General features: G+C 37.2%; 1 protein-coding gene across 2 annotated transcripts in view; it reads left to right on the top strand.

Annotated features, from left to right (window-relative positions):
• The window catches only part of SMC1B (structural maintenance of chromosomes 1B), an 82,253-nt gene that overhangs the window by 13,130 nt on the left and 46,554 nt on the right, over positions 1–22,569 (top strand). For both annotated transcript variants that reach the window (XM_059887198.1, XM_002687980.5), the window contains exons 5-11: positions 218–456; positions 2,115–2,373; positions 3,360–3,500; positions 8,170–8,252; positions 8,826–9,033; positions 11,832–12,017; positions 13,293–13,472. In XM_059887198.1, coding sequence (XP_059743181.1) covers positions 218–456; positions 2,115–2,373; positions 3,360–3,500; positions 8,170–8,252; positions 8,826–9,033; positions 11,832–12,017; positions 13,293–13,472 — 1,296 coding nt within the window. The remainder of the gene's footprint in view (positions 1–217; positions 457–2,114; positions 2,374–3,359; positions 3,501–8,169; positions 8,253–8,825; positions 9,034–11,831; positions 12,018–13,292; positions 13,473–22,569) is intronic.

Raw genomic sequence — 22,569 nt, 5'->3', positions numbered from 1 at the left:
ACCACTGTGTGCATGAATATAAAATCCTTTAATGGTTTATTATAGAAGTATATGCAGAAGCCTTATCCAAATAATGGTACTTTGGGCAAGAATATCATTTGTTAATGACATAAATGAAAATTCATTAGAGATCATTTATTAGTACTCTAGTTGAGTTTATGAAAGGTCAATGTAAAATATACTCCGTCTTAACTGTTGTTGAATTTCACTGTTGTAGGCAGACCGTTACCAGAATCTCCTTGAAGAACTGAAAATTAACAAGATACAACTGCAGCTTTTCCGACTGTATCACAATGAGAAAAAAATTAATTTTTTATACACTGAGTTAGAGCGTGTGAATAAGAATTTGAGTGTCACAAGAGAGTCTCTTTCTCATCATGAAAACATAGTTAAAGCCAAGAAAAAGGAACATGGAATGTTGAGCAGACAACTACAACAAACACAAAAAGAATTAAAGTGAGTTTTCAAAATCATTATTAACAGTTGGATTTTATTTAGATTGATAGAAATATTGTGATGCTTTGAAAATTGATTTTTTAAATAGATTTTTTACTTTGGAATACTTTTAGATATACAAAAAATTATAAAGATAGTATAGAGAGTTCCCATATTCCCCACACTAAATTTCTCTCACTTATAGCAGGCGGAGGAGGGGGCTACAGAGGATGAGATGGTTGGATGGCATCACCAACTCAATGGAAGTGAGTTTGAGCAAACTCCCAGAGGTAGTGAAGGACAGGGAAGTCTGGCGTGCTGCAGTCCATGAGGTTGCAAAGAGTCAGACACGACTTAGCGACTGAACAACAAATAACATTTTACATTATTAGTATGCTACACTTGTCAGAATTAATTAACCCATATTTATTCATTATTATTAACTAAATTCCATACTTGGTTCATTTTTTAATGTTTGACTTAATGTTCTTTTTCTGATCCAGTATACCATATTATATTTAGTCATCATGTCTTCTTAAGGTCCTCTTGGTTGTGACAGTTTCAGACTTAAACCTTGTTATTGGTATCCTTTACAGTTTTAAGAAGCATTGGTGAAGCTTTTTGAGACTGTATCTCAATTAGTATTTCTCTGTTACTTTTCTCATAATTAGACCAGTTTATGGGTTTTGGGGAAGAAGACCACAGAGGTAAAATGCGATCATTATAGTACATCAGGAATGTCAGCGTATCATATACAGGGAATTCCCTGGTTGTCTGGTGGTTAGGGCTCTCTGTTCTTGTTGCTGAGGGCCGGGGTTCAAACTCTGGTTGGGGAACTAAAATCCCACAAACCACATGGTGTGGCCAGTAAATAAATAGACTCTACCATAAATTTTAAAAATATATATGTTATATTATTAAATCATCTATCTAATATAGTATCAGCCTGCCATCATTATTGATGGTTTTTGGGGGGCTTTTTGGCTGTGCCACATAGCATGTGGAATCTTAATTCCCTGACCAGGGATTGAACCTGTCCCTCCTGCAGTGGGAGCATGGAGTCTTAACCACTGGACTATAAGGGAAGTCCCACATGATATTCATTTGCTTAATTGTTCATTTCCAGTAATCATGCATGGCAGTACTAGAATTATTAAACCATGTCCTTGTGGGAAGCAAATTTATCAACTAGAGTACAAGGCTTGTGTATAATTATTTTTGCTTTTTATTTTATGGGCTCTGGTCATTTCCAGTATTATTTAGGTTAACACGTTTCCTCTTATCCTCTTCAGTAAGGTGGTTTCATACATTTGTACTACAGTTAGATTCTTCTGTCACTTTCTATATTTTATCTGGGATCCCTCGCCTTCTAAGTGAATTTTTTTTTTAATGTGTACATTAAAGTTTGCTCTTGGAGCTGTAAATTTCTGTAGGTTTTGACAAATGCATGATGTCATGTGTCCATCACTGCAGAATCATACAGAGTAGTTTATCACTCTTTAAAAATTCCCCAGTGCTTCACCTATTTGATTTTGCCTCTTACTTGGCAATCACTGATCTGCTTACAGTCTCTGAAAGTCACTATTTAGCATTTATTTTTAAATGTATAATTTGATCAGAAGAGCTTCTTGCTTTTATATAAGATTTTCCTTTAAAGCAAAGTTTATTTTTCTTTTTAGATCTCTTGAAGCACTGTTAAATCAGAAGAGGCCTCAATACATTAAAGCTAAAGAAAACACTTCTCACCACCTCAAGAAATTAGATATGGCTAAAAAATCAATAAAGGACAGTGAAAAACAATGTTCTAAACAGGAAGATGACATAAAAGCCTTGGAGACAGAGCTGGCTGATTTAGATGGTGCATGGAGAAGTTTTGAAAAGCAGATTGAGGAAGAAATGTTACATAAAGGACGAGACATTGAACTAGAAGCTGGTCAGGTGAAAAAGTTGGCATGTGGGAAATCATTTGTTTCTACTGTTTCAGCTTCTCCTTTTGATTAGAATTTAAAGGATGACTTCTCTTTCTGATTATTTTAAGAGATTGCCGCAGAATTTAAATTATGGGGATTTTGATTTTTCAGCCTATATGGAGAACCTAAATTTAATTTTTACACTAGGCTATTTTTCCTTTATAAAAGTAGATGACATCGTAACATTTGTGAATTAACTAAAGTCATAGAAAATACTTCAGCAAGATTACATGGTTCATTTTATGGAATTATATTCATATGTTTTTAAGGTAATTAACATTCATGAGGAAAAAATAATTACCTTAAAAACATAATTATATTCATATGTTCTTAAGGTAATTATTTTTTCCTCATGAATATTTTAAAAACTTAAAAGTCAGATTATATGTGGCTTTGAAGAGACATGATCACTTAATTGACAGGAGGGAAATTGGTTAAGATTGTTTAAAATGTTAAGTGATTAATGAATATCCAATTTAGTATATAACATATAAGTCAATAATAGATATCCAGAAATTTATAATCCAAAGTTTTCAAACATTCTTTCAACTAAATTTCTATTATTTATTTCTTTCATTAATTTTATAACTTTATTTCACAATATATATGCTAAAATAATTGAGACTGTATAGATATAAAAATACATAATTTTCTCTGAACTCCTCTTACTTCTGGACCATTAATGAGTTTTAATGTGCTTTCTCTTACAGAATTTCTTACAGAGACCTTATAGAGTTGGTTTTGAATACCTTGTTGATCTATCTAAACAGTTTAAAATAAGATGTTCATTTTGTGTTCATGCTGTCTTAGCTGGAGAAGATGGCTAATTATGATATAATTCAAATAAAACATTTTTGATAAGTTTAATTATCTGCTAGTAAAGAATATCATAGAAAGAATTTCCTCTCACACTTCTTTAAATGAATTATCAATGTTTAAATGCTTTTTATACAGCTGGTTCAATATAAAGAACTTAAGGAACAGGTAAGAAAGAAAGTGGCTATAATGACCCAACAGTTGGAAAAGCTGCAGTGGGAACAGAGGTCTGATGAAGAAAGATGGGCATTTGAAAAGAGGAGACATGGAGAAGTTCAGGTACCTTGGTTTGTGTAATAAATGATTTAGAATTATTTTTCATGAAATTTTATTCCCTTTTTATATTTGTTTTTCAGTATATAAATGGTTTTACATCAGATATAAGGAATTAATTAAATTTTCTGGATTACCTGTTAGACTGCTTAGCACTATTTAGGTCCTCTTTCATAGTCTAAGATATAGACAGTGTAAGGACTTCCCTGGTGGGTCAGTGGTTAAGACTCTGCCTTCCAGTGTAGGGGATGTAGGTTCAATCCCTGGTTGAGGAACTAAGATTCCACATGCCGTGAGGCGACTAAGCCATGCACCAAATTTAAGAGAGAAACCCACGTGCCTCAGTGAAGACTGAGCACAGCCAAATAAGTAAAATAAAAGTGTAAAGAAACTGATAAAAATAACATATAAAAATAGTGTCTTCCTTCATGTAGTCAGTAAGCATTTTATGCATACTTGTATAATGATAGGCAGAAAACAAAGAGGAACTAAAGAGCTTTTTGACAGAGGTGAAAGAGGAGAATGAAAAAGCTGGCTTAAAACTCAGCATTCATAAAACTAAGATCATAGCATCCAGTCCCATCACTTCATGGCAAATAGAAGGGGAAAAGTGGAAACCGTGGCAGATTTTATTTTCTTAGGCTCCAAAATCACTGCGGATGGTGACTGCAGCCTTGAAAGTAAAAGATGCTTACTCCTTGGAAGGAAAGCTATGACAAACCTAGACAGTGTATTAAAAATCAGAGACATCACTTTACTAGCAAAGGTCCATATAGTCAAAGCTATGGTTTTTCCAGTAGTCACATACAGATGTGAAACTTGGACCATAAAGAAGGCTGAGTTCCAAAGAATTGATGCTTTTGAACTGTGGTGTTGGAGAAGACTCTTGAGAGTCCCTTGGACAGCAAGGAGATCAAACCAGCCAATCCTAAAGGAAATCAACCCTAAATATTAATTACAAGGACTGATGCTGAAGCTCCACTACTTTGGCTACCTGATGTGAAGACCTTTCCTATTGGAAAAAACCCTGATGCTGAAAAAGACTGAGGGGAGGAGTAGAAGGGGGCGACAAAACATAAGATGGTCAGATGGCGTCACCGACTCAATGGACAGGAGTTTGAGCAAACTCTGGGAGATAGTGAAGGACAAGGAAGCCTGGTGTGCTGCAGTCTACGGGGTCACAAAGAGTCAGACATGACTTAGCAACTGAACAACAACATAATGATAGGCACAGGCAGATGCTGTTGTCTGTTCTTCCATTGAGGTTAGGAGGAGTATAACTAAAGGGAAAAAAAAACAAATAGTATAAGTGAAAGGTCATTTGGAAATACTAAGGACATAGCCCAAGAGGAGCTTCATAGTCTACATGAGAGGTAACCATCAAGACGGCATTATACTATTCTGCCTTAGAGTAAGAGAGACTTGGCTTCCATCCAGTCTTGTCCTGTCACTGACTGTGTTGATATAGCTAAATCATTTCACTTCTTTGAACTTTGATTTCTTCATTTGTACAATGTCTTTTTTTGGTCTTTTTGTCTGTCTTTTTTGTGGCTGAGTTATATTCCATTGTATATATAATATACCACATCTTTATACATTCATCTATCGATGGACATTTAGGTTGCTTCCTTATCTTGACTATTGTAAATAATACTGCAGTGAACATGGGAGTGCATATCTTTTCTAATTACTTTTTTCTTCACAAAAATATCTAGGATTGGTATTGCTGGGTCACATGATAGTTATATTTTTATTTTGTGAGGAATCTCCATACTGTTTTCCATAGTAGCTGCACCAATTTACGTTCCCACCAGTAGTGCATGAAAGTTCACTCTTCTCCATATCCTTGCCAATACTTGTCTTCTTGATAACAGCCATTCTGACAGGGGTGAGATGATATCTCATTGTGATTTTGACTTGCATTTCTCTGATGATATTGAGCATCTTTTCATGCACCTGCTATCTGTATGTCTTCCTTGGAAAAATGTCTATTCAGATAACCTGCCCATTTTTTAATTACTTCTTGTTTTTATGTTGAGTTGTATGAGTTCTTTGTACATTTTGGATGTTAACCGCTTAGCACATATACTGTTTGCAAACCTCTCCCATTCAGAGCTGCTGCTGCTGCTGCTGCTGCTGCTGCTAAGTCGCTTCAGTTGTGTCCGACTCTGTGCGACCCCACAGACAGCAGCGCACCAGGCTCTGCTGTCCCTGGGATTCTCCAGGCAAGAACACTGAAGTGGGTTGCCATTTCCTTCTCCAGTGTGTGAAAGTGAAAGTGAAGTCGCTCAGTCATGTCCAACTCTTCGAGACCCCATGGACTGCAGCCTACCAGGCTCCTCCGTCCATGGGATTTTCCAGGCAAGAGTACTGGAGTGGGGTGCCATTGCCTTCTCCGACCTCAGCTTAAATCACTATAAGCTTCCCTCTTAGGACTACTTTTGCGCATTCCATAGGTTTTGGATCATTGTATTTTGTCTCTAGGTGTTTTTAAAAAATTTCTTCTTTGATTTCTTCAGTGATCCATTGGTTGTTTAATAATAACTGTTTAGTCTCCACATATTTGTTTTCTGGCAGTTTTTTCCTTCTGTTTGATTTCTAGTCTCGGTTGTGGTCAGAAAACATGCTTGATATGGTTTTAGTTTTCTTAAATTTATTGTGACTTGCTTTGTGGCAACTCCTGGTTCTAGATCACTTAGTAAAGGAGTAAGATTATTTATTGACTATGCCAAAGCCTTTGACTGTGTGGATTACAAAAAACTGGAAAATTCTGAAAGAGATGGAAATACCAGACCACCTGACCTGCCTCTTGAGAAACCTATATGCAGGTCAGGAAGCAACAGTTAGAACTGGACATGGAACAACAGACTGGTTCCAAGTAGGAAAAGGAGTATGTCAAGGCTGTATACACCCTGTTTATTTAACTTCTATGAAGAGTACATCATGAGAAACGCTGGGCTGGAGGAAACACAAGCTGGAATCAAGATTGCCGGGGAAAATGTCAATAACCTCAGATATGCAGATAACACCAGCCTTATGGCAGAAAGTGAAGAAGAATTAAAGAGCCTCTTGATGAAAGTGAAAGAGGAGAGTGAAAAATTTGGCTTAAAGCTCAACATTCAGAAAACTAAGGTCGTGGCATCTGGTCCCATCACTTCATGGCAAATAGATGGGGAAACAGTGGCTGACTTTATTTTTCTGGGCTCCAAAATCACTGCAGATGGTGACTGCAGCCATGAAATTAAAAGATGCTTACTCCTTGGAAGAAAAGTTATGACCAACCTAGACAGCATATTCAAAAGCAAAGACATTACTTTGTCAACAAAAGTCCGTCTAGTCAAGGCTATGGTTTTTCCAGTGGTCATGTATGGATGTGAGAGTTGGAGTATAAAGAAAGCTGAGCACCAAAGAATTGATGCTTTTGAAGTGTGGTGTTGGAGAAGACTTTTGAGAGTCCCTTGGACTGCAAGGAGATCCAACCAGTCCATCCTAAAGGAAATCAGTCCTGGGTGTTCATTGGAAGGACTGATGATAAAGCTGAAACTCCCAATACTTTGGCCACCTGATGCGAAGTGGTCACTCATTTGAAAAGCTGACTCATTTGAAAAGACCCTGAAACTGGGAAAGATTGAGGGCAGGAGGAGAAGGGGACGACAGAGGATGAGATGGTTGGATGGCATCACCGACTCAACGGACATGGGTTTGGGTGAACTCCGGGAGTTGGTGATAGACAGGGAGGCCTGGCGTGCTGCGGTTCATGGGGTCGCAAAGAGTCAGACACAACTGAGCAACTGAACTAAAAACCGATTAATGTTGCTGTAATGCACGGGATGAATTAGACAGGGAAAATGTTAAAGATAAACAAATTAGAGACTACCACAGTCCTTGGACTTAGTGATAAAGTGAATGGAGCAATACTTGTGAAGTCCTCCTTCCACAAGCCTGTAGTTGCCTTTTAGATTCCTATACAGTTACAGTATTGAGCCGCTCTAGTGGAATTACTTGTCTGTTTCTCCCACCAGACCTTAGTCCTTGAGAGCAGAGACTCTGTCTTGTTCATTATAGTATCTGTAGTTTCTAGCACATGGTAGGCTGTGAATAAATATTTACTGAATGAGTTAGTTTGAAAGAGAGAGAGGACTGTATATAAATATTTGAAAATAATCCCCTTGGGGTTTGAAGTTACCAGAGTAAACTTGCTGAAGATAGATACCTAGTAAATGATGGAGTGAGGATTTGAACCTTGATTCCTGAAACCTCAAAACTCTTTACCATACTGCCTTTTCAAAATAAAAATTTGCTCTCCTGAGAATTTTCATATGGTTATCTATATATTTCAAATTTAGAACAACATATGCAGTTAAAGGCTTCCCCAGTGGCTCAGCAGTAAAGAATCTGCCTGCAGGGCAGGAGCTGCAGGAGAATGCGGGTTTGATCTCTGGGTCGGAAAGATCCCCTGGAAGAGGGCATGGCAGCCCACTTCAGTATTCCTGCCTAGAGAATCCTATGCACAGAGGACCCTGGTTGGCTAAGGTCCATAGGGTCACAAAAGAATTGGACATGACTGAAGTGACAGCATGCACAGACACATGCTATTACAAGTTCTAGGCATCTAGTGAAAAACTGTTTGTTTGGAGTTGCTATAATTGATTTCAGATTTCATTTCCTATTATAGGAAAATATAAAACAAATAAAGGAACAAATAGAAGATCATAAAAAGCGAATAGAGAAGTTGGAGGAGTATACAAAAACATGCACGTAGGTATAGTAAAAAAAATTGCTTGCAGCTTTCCTGTATCTCTGGGGTCTTGTATATTTGTGGTGAATGCTTCCCCTGTATCATAATGTTCTCACTCTCCCATTGTTTTTTTATTTCATGGTAGATAATTAAAAATTATAATTAACCACTTAAGGTTGAGATTTTGAAAATATAAATGTTTAACAGTGGTGAAACTTAAAACTCTCCTTTGGTATTGATATTTTATAACAAAAATATGTCATGAAAACTATCAGCACCTAAGTATTCTATCACTAAGAATTTCTTTTTAATTGATATTTACTTACTGTTAAGCTCATGATGATTGCTCTGGTTATAGTGAGTGAGCTATTCTTTTTTCTCAGAATCCAGAAATATGTATCTTTTGACTCAAGAATTATTTAAGTATCTTTTGCTCATGTTTGGTGTTAGGTTTATTATATTGTATTTTTCACCATTTGAAATAGATAGAGCACTATCCCATTCCCCTGCGATGCCAGGCTAGAGTGTATTGCAATTCCTAAATTTTGGTTTTTCTTTTTGCTGTATAATGTATTATTGTTATTGTCATATAGGAATTGCTTGAAAGAAAAAAAAGAGCAAGAGGAAAACTTAGTGAATGAAATAGAAAAAACAAAATCAAGAATGTCTGAAGTTAATGAAGAGTTGAATCTTATTAGAAGTGAATTGCAGAATGCTGGAATTGATACCCATGAAGGAAAACGTCAGCAAAAGAGAGCAGAGATTCTAGAACACCTTAAGAGACTTTACCCCGATTCAGTGGTAATTGAAATAAAAAGGCTAAGCTTTCTTATTTGTGATTAAAAATTTGAAATTATTAGGAAGTATTATTATTTCAGAAACCTATAAATTTTGTGTTTTATTATTTATACTTAAGGCATAATAGTAACTGGGGTAAAATGTGTATAATCCCCAGTAATGTCTATAGGTAAGTAATTATTGGGGAGAAACATTGATATGAACACATTACCCAGAGAGTCCAGATATCCCCAAAGGATATGTGTATATGAAATAGTCTGTTGCCCTGTAGACACATAGCCTTAAACCTCATTTTCTTCATGATTTCAGTTTTTTTTTTAAGTACTTTCTTCAGTGGACATTGTTGGCATACTTTTGAACAGTGAATTTTTATTCTCTAAATCTGACTGTCCATCCAGTATTACTAGCTTATTTCATTGGCCCCAATGCAGCAATATCTAACTTGTTATGTGAGGTATCCACTTCAGAGAATTATTTCTTTTGGTATTGGGGTCTGTCGTCTCACTCTTGTCACTAACACCAGTGTACACTGTGTGCTCCTTGTTTCACGACAGCCTTTTTTTTCAGCATCTGACACTGTTAACCACTTGCACTTTTTGAAACCCTCCTTGATACCACACTCTGTTGGTTTTCCTATTTCTCTGATCACCCATCTTCATTTAGTTTATAGCATCTTTTTTGCCTTTCTGACTCTTTAAGTGTTAGTTACTAGATAATGATAGAAGAATAAGGGTGGGTCACAGAATTCTTCCCCCAATACCAAGGAAAATCACAAAAACTAGTGAAAAACTAGTTCAACAACCAAAAGAGGAAAGGGGCTCATACATCATGCTCTACTAACCTTCAGAAAATAGTAATAGTCCAGGATTTCTTTTTAAAGATTAAAATATAGCATTGCTGATTCTTAATTCTGCACAAGGCAAACTGATAAATTGATTAATTCCTGAGAATTCTCACTTAATATCCCTAATCTAGCAAGAAGGAAACTTTGTTGTTTCCTTCTGAGTAGAAAACTAGCATTCAAATAGAATCAGAGAATATGGACTTCTGCTTCTCTTAGATGGAAGTGAAGGCTCTAGAGCTCTTCATTAAATTGAGAAGCCAGTTCAAAGCCCTCTCCCCCCAAATGGGATCTGTTCTCTTTCCCCCAAGAAGAAAAACCTTAGTATGGGATATTAATTGAAGAAAGAATAAAACTCAGTTATTCAAGTAAAATATGTGCATAGCTTTAGCACAGCTCTCATTTACCTTTGCTTTTCAAGCCCTTGGGCATCCCTGGTAGCTGAGCTGATAAAGAATCTTCCTGCAATGCAGGAGACCCTGATTCAATTCCTGGGTCAGGAAGATCCCCTGGAGGAGGGTACGGTAACCCACTCCAGTTCAAGTCCTTGGGTGATGGGCAATCAGAAAATCTTTAGAATATAGAACAGAAAATACTTGGTCCATCATTTGTTGCTCAGAGGAGATAACCATCTCAGTTTTAGGTGAGAATCAAAAAAAGTTATCCATTACAGAAAGTAAAAGGTTTACACAGAGCTGCCCACATTAAATATAGGAAAGGTGAAGAGAAGCTGTATGGCAGCATAGGTACATATATTAAAAGAAAAAAAAGAATAAAAGGCATTTAGAAGTCAAAGAGCCTTGTGGAAGAAAGTTACAGAACAAAATCCCCCATAAGCTTTTTGTCCTGTAGACAATTTAATAAGAGCTTGAATTCACAAAATCAAGTTCAGATACCAGAATAAAATAAAAAACTGTAGTGCTAAGAAAACAAATCAGGAACAAACATTACTGAACTAATAAATTGCAAATAGCAAGAAATGGTTACATAGCTGAAAAGCAAACTACTGACCTAGAAGTCAGATTTTATTTAATCATAACTGAATTGAGAAGAAAAAACAAGATAATAAATATTAAAGACAATGATGATCTATCATAAAGAAATTGGTTTTTCTGAAGTAGAATCTAGCGAATGAAGAGTCTAAAGACGTAAAATTGAATCTGAAAGACGTCTAGGGAGCATTGATACAGGACGGCTGGCATTCTGATGTTTTCTAGACTTTTTGAACTTCAGTCTGATTCTTGACCCGTCCTCAGATCCTGAAAAACAGTTCTCTGTGGGAAGCCATCTCTGGCTTCTCAGGTCAACCTGGTCCCTGTTACATATTCTCAGAGCACTCTGTGCTTAGTCACAGTGTCTCTTTTAACTCTTACTTTGTACATGCATATAATTATTGATTATTTATTTTCTTCCCCTACTAACCTGAAAACTCTGTGAGGTTAGAGAGGATCTGTTTTGTTCAGGCATGTTTACCCAGTGTCTGGCTCAGCACCTGCATGCAGTAGATGCCTCACAGATTCTTATTTAATAAGTAACGTCATGAATGAATGCTGTTTCGTTACTAGGTTTGTAAAATATTTTAGTACCTTGGTATGACTGCTGCTGCTGCTGAGTCGCTTCAGTCGTGTCCGACTCTGTGCGACCCCTTAGATGGCAGCCCACCAGGCTCCCCCGTCCCTGGGATTCTCCAGGCAAGAACACTGGAGTGGGTTGCCATGCCCTCCTCTAGGGAATCTTCCCAATCCAGGGATCGAAACGAGGTCTCCCACATTGCAGGCGGATTCTTTACTGTCTGAGCCACCAGAAATTTATTTCCATTTTCCATTTGAGACTGTTAAATTATGATGTTTATAATTTTGTAAAACTAGTTTTGATCTGTGTTGCTTTGTTGCATTAAAAAATGAATTATACGTTTCTCACTAATGTGTTTGTTTTTCTCTCCTTTTTGAAACCTGCTAAGTTTGGAAGACTACTTGACCTGTGTCATCCTATTCATAAGAAATACCAGCTGGCTGTTACTAAACTTTTTGGTCGGTACATGGTTGCCATTGTTGTAGCCTCTGAAAAGGTAGCAAAAGATTGTATTCGATTTCTGAAGGAGGAAAGAGCTGAACCTGAGACGTTCCTTGCACTAGATTACCTTGATGTAAGAAATTTGTAATCCTTAGTATTTAATGGTGATAAAATTCTGTCTTTTAAAGTATGTCTTTATTGCCTGAGACTGTGGTAGTAATTTACAAAGTCATTGATTGGATGCCAGTTAGTCATTCAAATGGCTGGTGTTAATATACTGACAGGCAAAGAATAATATCTGGAGAAGGTGATGGCAACCGACTCCAGTACTCTTGCCTGGAAACTCCCATGGGCAGAGGAGCCTGGTAGGCTGCAGTTGATGGGGTCATGAAGAGTTGGACACGACTGAGCGACTTCACTTTCACTTTTCACTTTCATGCTCTGGAAAAGGAAATGGCAGCCCACTCCAGTGTTCTTGCCTGGAGAATCCCAGGGACTGCAGAGCCTGGTGGGCTGCCATCTATGGGGTCGCACAGAGTCAGACACGACTGAAGCGACTTAGCAGCAGAGGTAGCTGTCTTTCTTGCCTTCATATCATTTCTTCCTAATCTAGTTTTGCCATAATTTACCGTAATGATTTTGAGCACATTGCTCTAGCAGTGCACCACTAGCCAGCAATTTATTTTCTCCTATAGCATAGTATGTTGGAGAAGGATGAAACGTATGTTCTGTCAGTGAAATGCTAACCCAAAGTTTCAGTTGTAAGTGTGTGGTCCAGTAAATATGTGTCAGCTATTGGTGGAGCAAGCTAAATTTTGAGCTTTGAGGTATGTATTGAAAGGTCTTAAGAGTATCTAAAATTTACATAATATTTATATCTGCACACATATTTTGGTTATAGGGTTTTTGTTTATGAAAATGAAATTATACTTTCTGGTTTTCAGTAACACATTGCAAATATCTTTTGATCTCTTTATCAAACCAGCTTAAGTCATGTCAAAGGGGATCTACAAGCTTTCCTGATATTTAAGCCTAAAATGGTTTTCTGAGTTCCATATTATTATGCCACTCTTTAGAAAGTATATAAATAGGTATTTCCTCCCACTAGATTTTATGATTTTGAGAGCAGGAAGGGTTTCTCAGTCATTGCTTAATCCCAACTAGTTAGTGATAAAATTTAATCTGGAAATTATATCTTCTGGCATTTGATGAAATGTATTTTTAAAAAATATTAAATGAAGCCAGGGGTATTGTTCATCAGATTCTCATCTAACTTTTATTGTGTATAAGTGCATACTACTAACCACTTACTGTCATGTTTATATATGTTCTTTGAAAAAGAATGTACTGAGTATTTGGTTTATATTTTAATATACCTAATATATCAAGTATTTTTTAAACCTTTTAGATCAAACCAATCAATGAAAGATTAAGGGAGATTAAAGGCTGTAAAATGATGATTGATGTCATAAAGACTCAGTTTCCTCAGCTGAAGAAAGTAATTCAGTTTGTGTGTGGAAATGGCCTTGTCTGTGAGACTCTGGAAGAAGCAAGGCATATTGCCTTCGCTGGACCTGAAAGACGGAAAGTAAGAGATTTAAATTGCAGTTTTGGATAATTTAAAGCAGTATTTGTAAGACTAACATGTTACGTATACAAATATTTATATATGCTTTCATATGTTTTCCTATGTGAGGAAGACTAACAGAACCTAAGATGTTCATGGCTGCAGTAGTTTTTGTAATGTTAAGTATTCAAAAATTACTTTCTCTAATATTTCCCCAAATCAGAAATCATATTTTGGAAGTTAGATTTATTGTAGTGATATCCTAGAGCTGTTAATTTTTTAACTATATATACAATGGATCTCAGATTTTCCCTGTATTTACATATATAATACATACATTTCTGAATACCAGGAAAGAATTTAGGTGCTTAGTTTACATTCTCAGTTATTCTATAGTTTAATGAAGATACTAACTGTCCTTTTATACATTCAAGGTTTTAACACATTTGAAGTTATATAGAAATAGCACAATTGAAATGAGGTTACTAAATATTAGTCTCTCAAATAATTTAGGTTTTAAAAATATTATTTCCTCTCAATTGAAATAGAATTTGTATTTAATTAAACAGTGTAAAATTATTCTAATTATCTGATATAGTCTTTTTTAAAAAACTACTTTGTGATAACATAGTACCTAAGGGCATTAACTATGGAGTAAGACCAGTTTCCTGATAGCTGGTAAAGAACCTGATAGCTGGTGAAGATACCCTGACAGTTGGTAAAGAATCTGCCTGCAATGCAGGAGACCCCAGTCAATTCCTGGGTCGGGAAGATCCACTGGAGAAGGGCTAGGTTACTCACTCCAGTATTCTTAGGCTTCCTTTTTGGCTCAGCTGGTGAAGAATTGACCTGCAGTGCAGGAGACCTGGGTTTGATCCCTGGGCTGGGAAGATTCCTGGGTCAGGAAGATCCCCTGGAGAAGGAAAAGGCTACCCACTCCAGTATTCTGGCCTAGAGAATTCCATGGACTGTATAGTCCAAGGGGTTGCAAAGTGTCGGACATGACTGAGCTACTTGCAAAAAAAAAAGACCAGTGATACTATTTAGTAATTAATTATGTAAATTTAGGCAAGTTTCTAAACCTTTTAGTTTGTTCATCTAAAGTGGCAGAAATAATAGTACTTATTTCATAGTTATAGGATTAAATAAGTAATAACATGCAAAATGCTTTTATAGTGCCCAGGAAATAGCTCTCAAAAAAGTGATAGTCAATTTGTATTTACTAGTCAGTTTACACATTTGATGTGAAATGTCCAGAATTGCAAATTAACACATAGCAGGCTATACTTATAAAAGAGAGGAATTTCCTGTATTAAATGTATTGACTTGTCTTATGTGATTAACTTCTCATACACTTTAGTAGTTGTAGCTATAATAATCTTAATGTGATCTCTGTCATTGATTTCTCCATATTAAATTTAAGCAGGTGTAATAAGTGAGCTACTAAGATATCTTCCTTATTTGCTACCTCATTAACTATGCTGAAGTTGATTTTTGTATATTTGTAAAATTGATTTTTGAAGATTTGTGTGATGAATTTAAAGAAGTCACATGAAGATAAGACTGTGTTTAACTTTTCCTTCGTTCACCATATATTGATGGTTTATATCTTGTTCATAGTAATATGCCTTACCCCTTTAGGCTATATTTTGTTCTTTTTGTTACTTCAAATTTTTAATCAGCGTTATATATCATATTTTTATTTTGAAGTATGTTCCAGGGACTCTTCTTCCCATTATTATTATTCCACTTGAAGAATATTTTCTATGTTTTAGGATGCAAAAGACGTTTGGATAGATGTCATATTTTCACAGAAATCATCTGAGGTTTTTAATTTGTGCTTTTGGTTTTCCATGGACTTGATGTCTTTCCATTGTCTTGATAATGTGGTTTAAAATTTTCTTTGTTCAAACATTGCAAGTTACATCACAAAATTATATTTTTGTAAGTTTATAAACTACATACAGTATATGTAAACTATATAATGTAAATTACAGTGATTTTGCTAGCTGTAGTTTAGTCATTAAGATATTTATAACTCAGTCTTAAAATAGTTTAAAAATTTATGTAACAAAATTTTAAAATCTAGAGTCTCTTTCAGTACATGTGATTATTTCATCCATTTCCCTTAAGCAAAGAAACAACAATTATTTTGCTTCCTTTTCCCATAGACTGGATGGTTATTTCTCTAAATCATATGTAGAAATATCTGTTTATGCTTTGGGCTTCCCTAATAGCTCAGTTGGTAAAGAATCTGCCTGCAATGCGGGAGACCCCAGTTTGATTCCTGGGTTGGGAAGATCCACTGGAGAAGGGATAGGCTACCCACTCCAGTATTCTTGGACTTCCCTTGTGGCTCAGCTGGTAAAGAATCCACCTGCAGTGCGGGAGACCTGGGTTCAGTCCTGAGTCAGGAAAAACCCCTGGAGAAGGGAAAGGCTACCCACTCCAGGATTCTGGCCTAGAGAATACAGTCCATGGGGTCGCAAAGAGTCAGACACAACTGAGCGACTTTCACTTTCATTTATGTTTTACCCTTCTAATATGATGTAGCAAAAAAACAGACCCAGAAAAATGTTATTAACTACCTGGTAATCTGTGAAAACATCGTTTTTCCAAAAATTAAATATATTAAACTAGAGAGAATAAAAATGCAGGGTACAGTAGGTTGAAAAAACTGGGTATCATCTAGAATAAAATATAGTTGAATCTACACTTCATACCTTATATCAGTATATTCATGGATTAGAAATGTAAATGTTAAAAAATAAAACTGTAAAGGTATCAAGAGAAACTATGGGAAATTTTTTCTTAATCTCAGAGATAGTAAGGCCTTTCCAATATGACCAAAAATTTAAAAAGCCAACCCCAAGGCTAAAAAAAATGGGTGAAAAAGTTAGTCACTCAGTCATATCCAACTCTTTGTGACCCCATGGACTATAGCCTGCCAGGCTTCTGTGGTTTTTAGCCATTATTAATGGCTATGCATAAATTTACATAAACATTTCTGCATAGAAAAGACCATTATAAGCAAAATCAAAAGACATGGCAAACCAGAGAAAATATTTTCTACTCATAAAAAAGAAAATTTGCTACAAATCAATCAGGTAAAGAACAGAAATAAAGTTGAAAAATAGACAAGGGAGAGGAGCAAACTTAGGTTCATAAAAGGAAATATAATTGCTGTTAAATATGAAAACTCACCCTCACTTAAAATATGGGAAATTCCCATTAAAACTATACCAAAATACTGTTTTCACTTATCAAATTGATCAACATCAAAAAGTTTAATAACACTTTATGGGGAAAGAGACCCTTGGGTTCACTGCTCTGGGCATGTAAATTTGTGCCAACTCTTTGAAGGGCAAGTCTAGCAGTTGTACTTCTTCAGAACTTTACATACACATAAAATCATATGTGTATGAAATGATATATATATACAAGATTTAGTTATTGAACCATTGTGTGTAGCAAGAAATTTGGAAACAATTTGCCCAAGACTGTTCAGTAAAGTTATAATGCATTTATAAAGTGGGACACTATATAACCTTAAATAGAGGGAATGAAGCTCTTTATGTACAACTGTCAGATAATCTCCAAGATTTCAGTTCAGTTGCTCAGTTGTGTCTGACTCTTTGTGACCTCATGGACTGCGGCACGCCAGGCCTCCCTGTCCATCACCACCTCCTGGAGTTTACTCAAACTCATGTCCATTGAGTCGGTGGTGCCATCCAACCATCTCATCCTCTGTTGTCCCCTTCTCCTCCTGCCTTCAATCTTTCCCAGCATCAGGGTCTTTTCAGATGAGTCAGTTCTTCGCATCAGGTGGCCAAAGTATTAGAGCTTCATCATCAGTCCTTTCAATGAATATTCAGGACTGATTTCCTTTAGGATGGACTGGTGCAATCTCCTTGCTGTCTAAGAGACTCTAAAGAGTGTTCTCCAACACCACAGTTAAAAAGCATCAATTCTTCAGTGATCAGTTTTCTTTATAGTCCAACTCTTAAATCTATACATGACTACTCCAAGATATAGTCAGTTTTTTAAAAAGTAGTAAGTAGACTAGTGTTTATTATGTTACCATTTGTGTAAAACATGAGGAAAGGAGATGTGTATTTGTTTATGCAAAAATATTTCTGGAAGAATACATAAGAAATTGACAGCATTGATCATCTCTGGGGAGGGTAACTGGGTCATAGGGGCTAGCAATACCAGGGAAATTTTTTACTCTGTGCCCTGTATCTTTTGGAGTTTGAACTATGTGAATATCTTACCCATTCAAAAATAAAAGGGAAATGTTAAAGTATATTATTTTCCATACCTGTGAAAGACAGCTTAAAAATATGTATAACCTGTATACCACAAAAGTTACAGAGGATCTGCTTCAGCAGCTTATAACACTGAAACACAATTTCTTGAAACAGTTGAATTTGTTCAGTGGAATGATCGGATATACCTCAGAATGAATTTTTAATGCCAAAGAAATCCTCCTTTTCCTAAGCCAGGCTCTCTAGAACTTTTATTTAATGCTACTAATATTTAAAAATTCCCCCAACTGCTTATTTTATATGATATCCCCAAGGTATTTTTTGGGGAATGCAAGCCCCCAAATATGCATAGGAGGACTGCACTGAGCAACGATTGTAAACTGTAATTTTTAGGCTAGAAATAGAAATTGTAGTCCTTCCAGAATAGCTTTGACTGTCAATCAAATGAAACAGGTTATTTGATACTAAATTTACTTTTTAAAGAAATAAATTATTTTAATAAACATAGAAACTATTTTTAAAAGCCCTATAATTCTATGAATTGCTGCCTATTTCATTTTTAGAATTAAAGGAGGTCTATAACATGGTGATTATTAAGAACATGGACATAGATGTTTGATCAACTTTTGATTTAGGGATTTTAGTCCCTGTCTTAAAGAGATGGGAACACCAGACCTCCTTACCTGTCTCCTGAAAAACCTGTATGCATGTCAAGAAGCAACAGTTAAAACCTTACGTGGAACACTGACTGGTTCAGTTGTGGGAAAGGAGTATGTCAAGGTTGTATATTGTCACTCTGTTTATTTAGCTTTGTGCAGAGTACATCATGTGAGATGCCAGGTTGGATGCATCATAAGCTGGAATCAAGATTGCCAGAAGAAATATCAACCTCAGATTTGCAGATGATACCACTCTGATAGCAGAAAGTGAAGAGGAACTGAAGAGCCTCTTGATGAAAGTGAAAGAGAGTGAAAAAGCTGGCTTAAAACTCAGCATTCAAAAAATGGAGATCATGGCATCAGTCCCATCACTTCATGGCAAATAGAAGGGAAAAAGTAGAAGCAGTGACAGATTCTATTTTCCTGAGCTTCAAAATCACTGTGGACAGTGACTGCAGTTGTGAATTAAAAGACCCTTGCTCCTTGGAAGGAAAGCTATGACAAACCTAGACAGCATGTTAAAAAGCAGAGACTTCACTTGGCTGACAAAGGTCCATATAGTCTGGATTTGAGTGAAAGTGAAAGTTTCTCAGTCGTATCCAACTCTTTGCAACCCCATGGAATAGTCCGTGGAATTCTCTAGGCCAGAATACTGGAGTGGGTAGCCTTTCCCTTCTCCAGGGAAACTTCCCAATGCAGGGATCAAACCCAGGTCTCCCACACTGCAGGCAGATTCTATACCAGCTGAGCCACCAGGTACGCTCAAGAATACTGGAGTGGGTAGCCTATCCCTTCTCTGGGGGATCTTCCTGACCCAGGAATCGAACTTGGGTCTCCTGCATTGTAGATGGATTCTTTACCAGCTGAGCTACCAAGGCATGGATGTGAAGAGTTGGACCATAAAGAAGACTGAGCACCGAAGAATTGATGCTTTCTAATTGTGCTCTAGAAGACTTTTGAGAGTCCCTTGGACATCAAGGAGATCAAACCAGTCAATCCTAAAGGAAATGGACCCTGAATATTCATTGGAAAGACTGATGCTGAAGTTGAAGCTCCAGTACTTGGGCTACATGATGTGAAGAGTTGACTCATTGGAGAAGACCCTGATCCTGGGAAAGATTGAAGGCAAAAGAAGAGGGCAGCAGAGGATGAGATGGTTAGATAGCATCACTGACTCTTTGGACATGAATTTGTGCAAACTCCTAGTGAAGGACAGAAAAGCACAGTGAAGGACAGAAAAGCCTGGTGTTCTGCAGTCCATGGGGTGGCAAAGAATTGGACATGACTTAGCAACTAAACAACAATAACAGATGGCTTTAGGCAAGCTTCTTAATATCTGTAAGCCCCAGTCTATAAGATGGAAATCATATTTACTCATGGGGTGCAAACATAGAATTGAATAGCATATAGGCACTATGTCAAGCATAGTATGATAAATAGTTACAGTAATGACAGCAGCAGCCAACAAAGTAATAAAAAGAATCTCAGAAAATTGTGAGTACCCTCTGCTCTAAGAGGGGAAGTTGACTTGGCCAAGTGTGATGCCTGGAAAGAGAGAGCTGGCATAGAATAGCATATGTGTTATGACAGATTCTTAGTTCAAAGTTCTTGATACACTTCTCTCTCTTCTTGCCAAGCCAGCCCACAAATTTTTGTGTGTGTGTCACATTTGACTTTTACACATTCAAAAAACGAGTTAATAAATGTTCAGTTTGGAAAATAGAGCTCAAAAATGAAAATTGGGACTTCCCTGGTGGTCCAGTGGTTAAGACTCCGCACTTCCAGTGCAGGGGACATGGGTTCAACCCCTGGTGGGGAAATGAGATCCCACATGCCATGTGGTGGACCACCCCCCCCAAAATAATGGAATGTGAAAACCATCCCTAACATGTTCTATAGAGTTGCCAGATCAAATATTTGGACATAAATTTAAAAGTTATTTGTTGTTTATCGGAAGTTCAGATTTAACTGGGCATCCTGTATTCCTCTTTGCTAAGTCTGGCAACCATACTCTTGAAAGATCTAGTGAGTGTTGTGGTATATGTGCCAGATATTTGATAGTCAGCTATATTACTCTTAGCCTTTGTAGGTATTGATATATGCATAATTGGGTCTTTACCATGAGATCAAGTATGTATTTACTACATTTTTTAATGATATCACTTCTATATTTTAATTTTAATCTAGAATTAATTTTAATATGTATTATTAGATGTAGATATTAGCTTTTCCCCCCAAATGGGTGATTATCTATCCCAATATATTTAATAATTTTTATTTTTCTTTTTGATTGAATTAATTGACTTCTCATAGTCTAAATTATTTATACTTTCTTTTTTCATCTAGTTTAATTTGTTATCTCTTATTTGTAGCTGGGGTGGAAAAGGTCAGTTTTCATTTCAGTCCCAAAGAAAGGCAATGCCAAAGAATGCCCAAACTACCGCACAATTGCATTCATCTCACACGCTAGCAAAGTAATGCTCAAAATTCTCCAAGCCAGGCTTCAGCAATATGTGAACCGTGAACTTCCAGATGTTCAAGCTGGTTTTAGAAAAGGCAGAGGAACCAGAGATCAAGTTGCCAACATCCACTGGATCATCGAGAAAGCAAGAGAGTTCCAGAAAAACATCTATTTCTGCTTTATTGACTATGCCAACGCCTTTGACTGTGTGGATCACAATAAACTGTGGAAAATTCTGAAAGAGATGGGAATATCAGACCACCTGACCTGCCTCTCAAGAAACCTATATGCAGGTCAAGAAGCAACAGTTAGAACTGGACATGGAACAACAGACTGGTTCTAAATAGGAAAAGGAGTATGTCAAGGTTGTATATTGTCACCCTGCTTATTTGACTTCTGTGCAGAGTACATCATGAGAAACACTGGGCTGGAAGAAGCACAAGCTAGAATCAAGATTGCCGGGAGAAATACCAATAACCTCAGATATGCAGAAGGAAAGTTATGACCAACCTAGATAGCATTTTCAAAAGCAGAGACATTACTTTGCCAACAAAGGTTAGTCTAGTCAAGGCTATGGTTTTTCCTGTGGTCATGTATGGATGTGAGAGTTGGACTATGAAGAAGGCTGAGCGCCGAAGAGTTGATGCTTTTGAACTGTGGTGTTGGAGAAGACTCTTGAGAGTCCCTTGGACTGCAAGGAGATGCAACCAGTCCATTCTGAAGGAGATCAGCCCTGGGATTTCTTTGGAAGGACTGATGCTAAAGCTGAAACTCCAGTACTTTGGCCACGTCATGTGAAGAGTTGACTCATTGGAAAAGACTCTGATGCTGGGAGGGATTGGGGGCAGGAGGAGAAAGGGACAACAGAGGATGAGATGGCTGGATGGCATCACTGACTCGATGGACGTGAGTCTGGGTGAACTCCAGGAGTTGATGATGGACAGGGAGGCCTGGCATGCTGCGATTCATGGGGTCGCAAAGAGTCGGACACGACTGAGCGACTGATCTGATCTGATCTGAATGACAGAAAGTGAAGAGGAACTAAAAAGCCTCTTGATGAAAGTGAAAGAGGAGAGTGAAAAAGTTGGCTTAAAGCTCAACATTCAGAAAATGAAGATCATGGCATCCGGTCCCATCATCACTTCATGGGAAATAGATGGGGAAACAGTGGAAACAGTGTCAGACTTTATTTTTTGGGGCTCCAAAATCACTGCAGATGGTGACTGCAGCCATGAAATTAAAGGCGCTTACTCCTTGGACGGAAAGTTATGACCAACCTAGATAGCATATTGAAAAGCAGAGACATTACTTTGCCAGCAAAGGTCCGTCTAGTCAAGGCTATGGTTTTTCCAGTGGTCATGTATGTATGTGAGAGTTGGACTGTGAAGAAAGCTGAGCGCTGAAGAATTGATGCTTTTGAAGTGTGGTGTTGGAGAAGACTCTTGAGAGTCCCTTGGACTGCAAGGAGATGCAACCAGTCCATTCTGAAGGAGATCAGCCCTGGGATTTCTTTGGAAGGACTGATCCTAAAGCTGAAACTCCAGTACTTTGGCCACCTCATGTGAAGAGTTGACTCATTGGAAAGGACTCTGATGCTGGGAGGGATTGGGGGCAGGAGGAGAAGGGGATGACAGAGGATGAGATGGCTGGATGGCATCACTGACTCGATGGACGTGAGTCTGAGTGAACTCTGGGAGTTGGTGATGGACAGGGAAGCCTGGCGTGCTGCG

The sequence above is a fragment of the Bos taurus genome, chromosome 5 (genome assembly GCF_002263795.3).
Source record: "Bos taurus isolate L1 Dominette 01449 registration number 42190680 breed Hereford chromosome 5, ARS-UCD2.0, whole genome shotgun sequence".
In the NCBI taxonomy this organism is placed as follows: domain Eukaryota; kingdom Metazoa; phylum Chordata; class Mammalia; order Artiodactyla; family Bovidae; genus Bos; species Bos taurus.
Note: the sequence above shows the minus strand (reverse complement) of the source record. Positions and strands in the feature narration are given on the sequence as shown.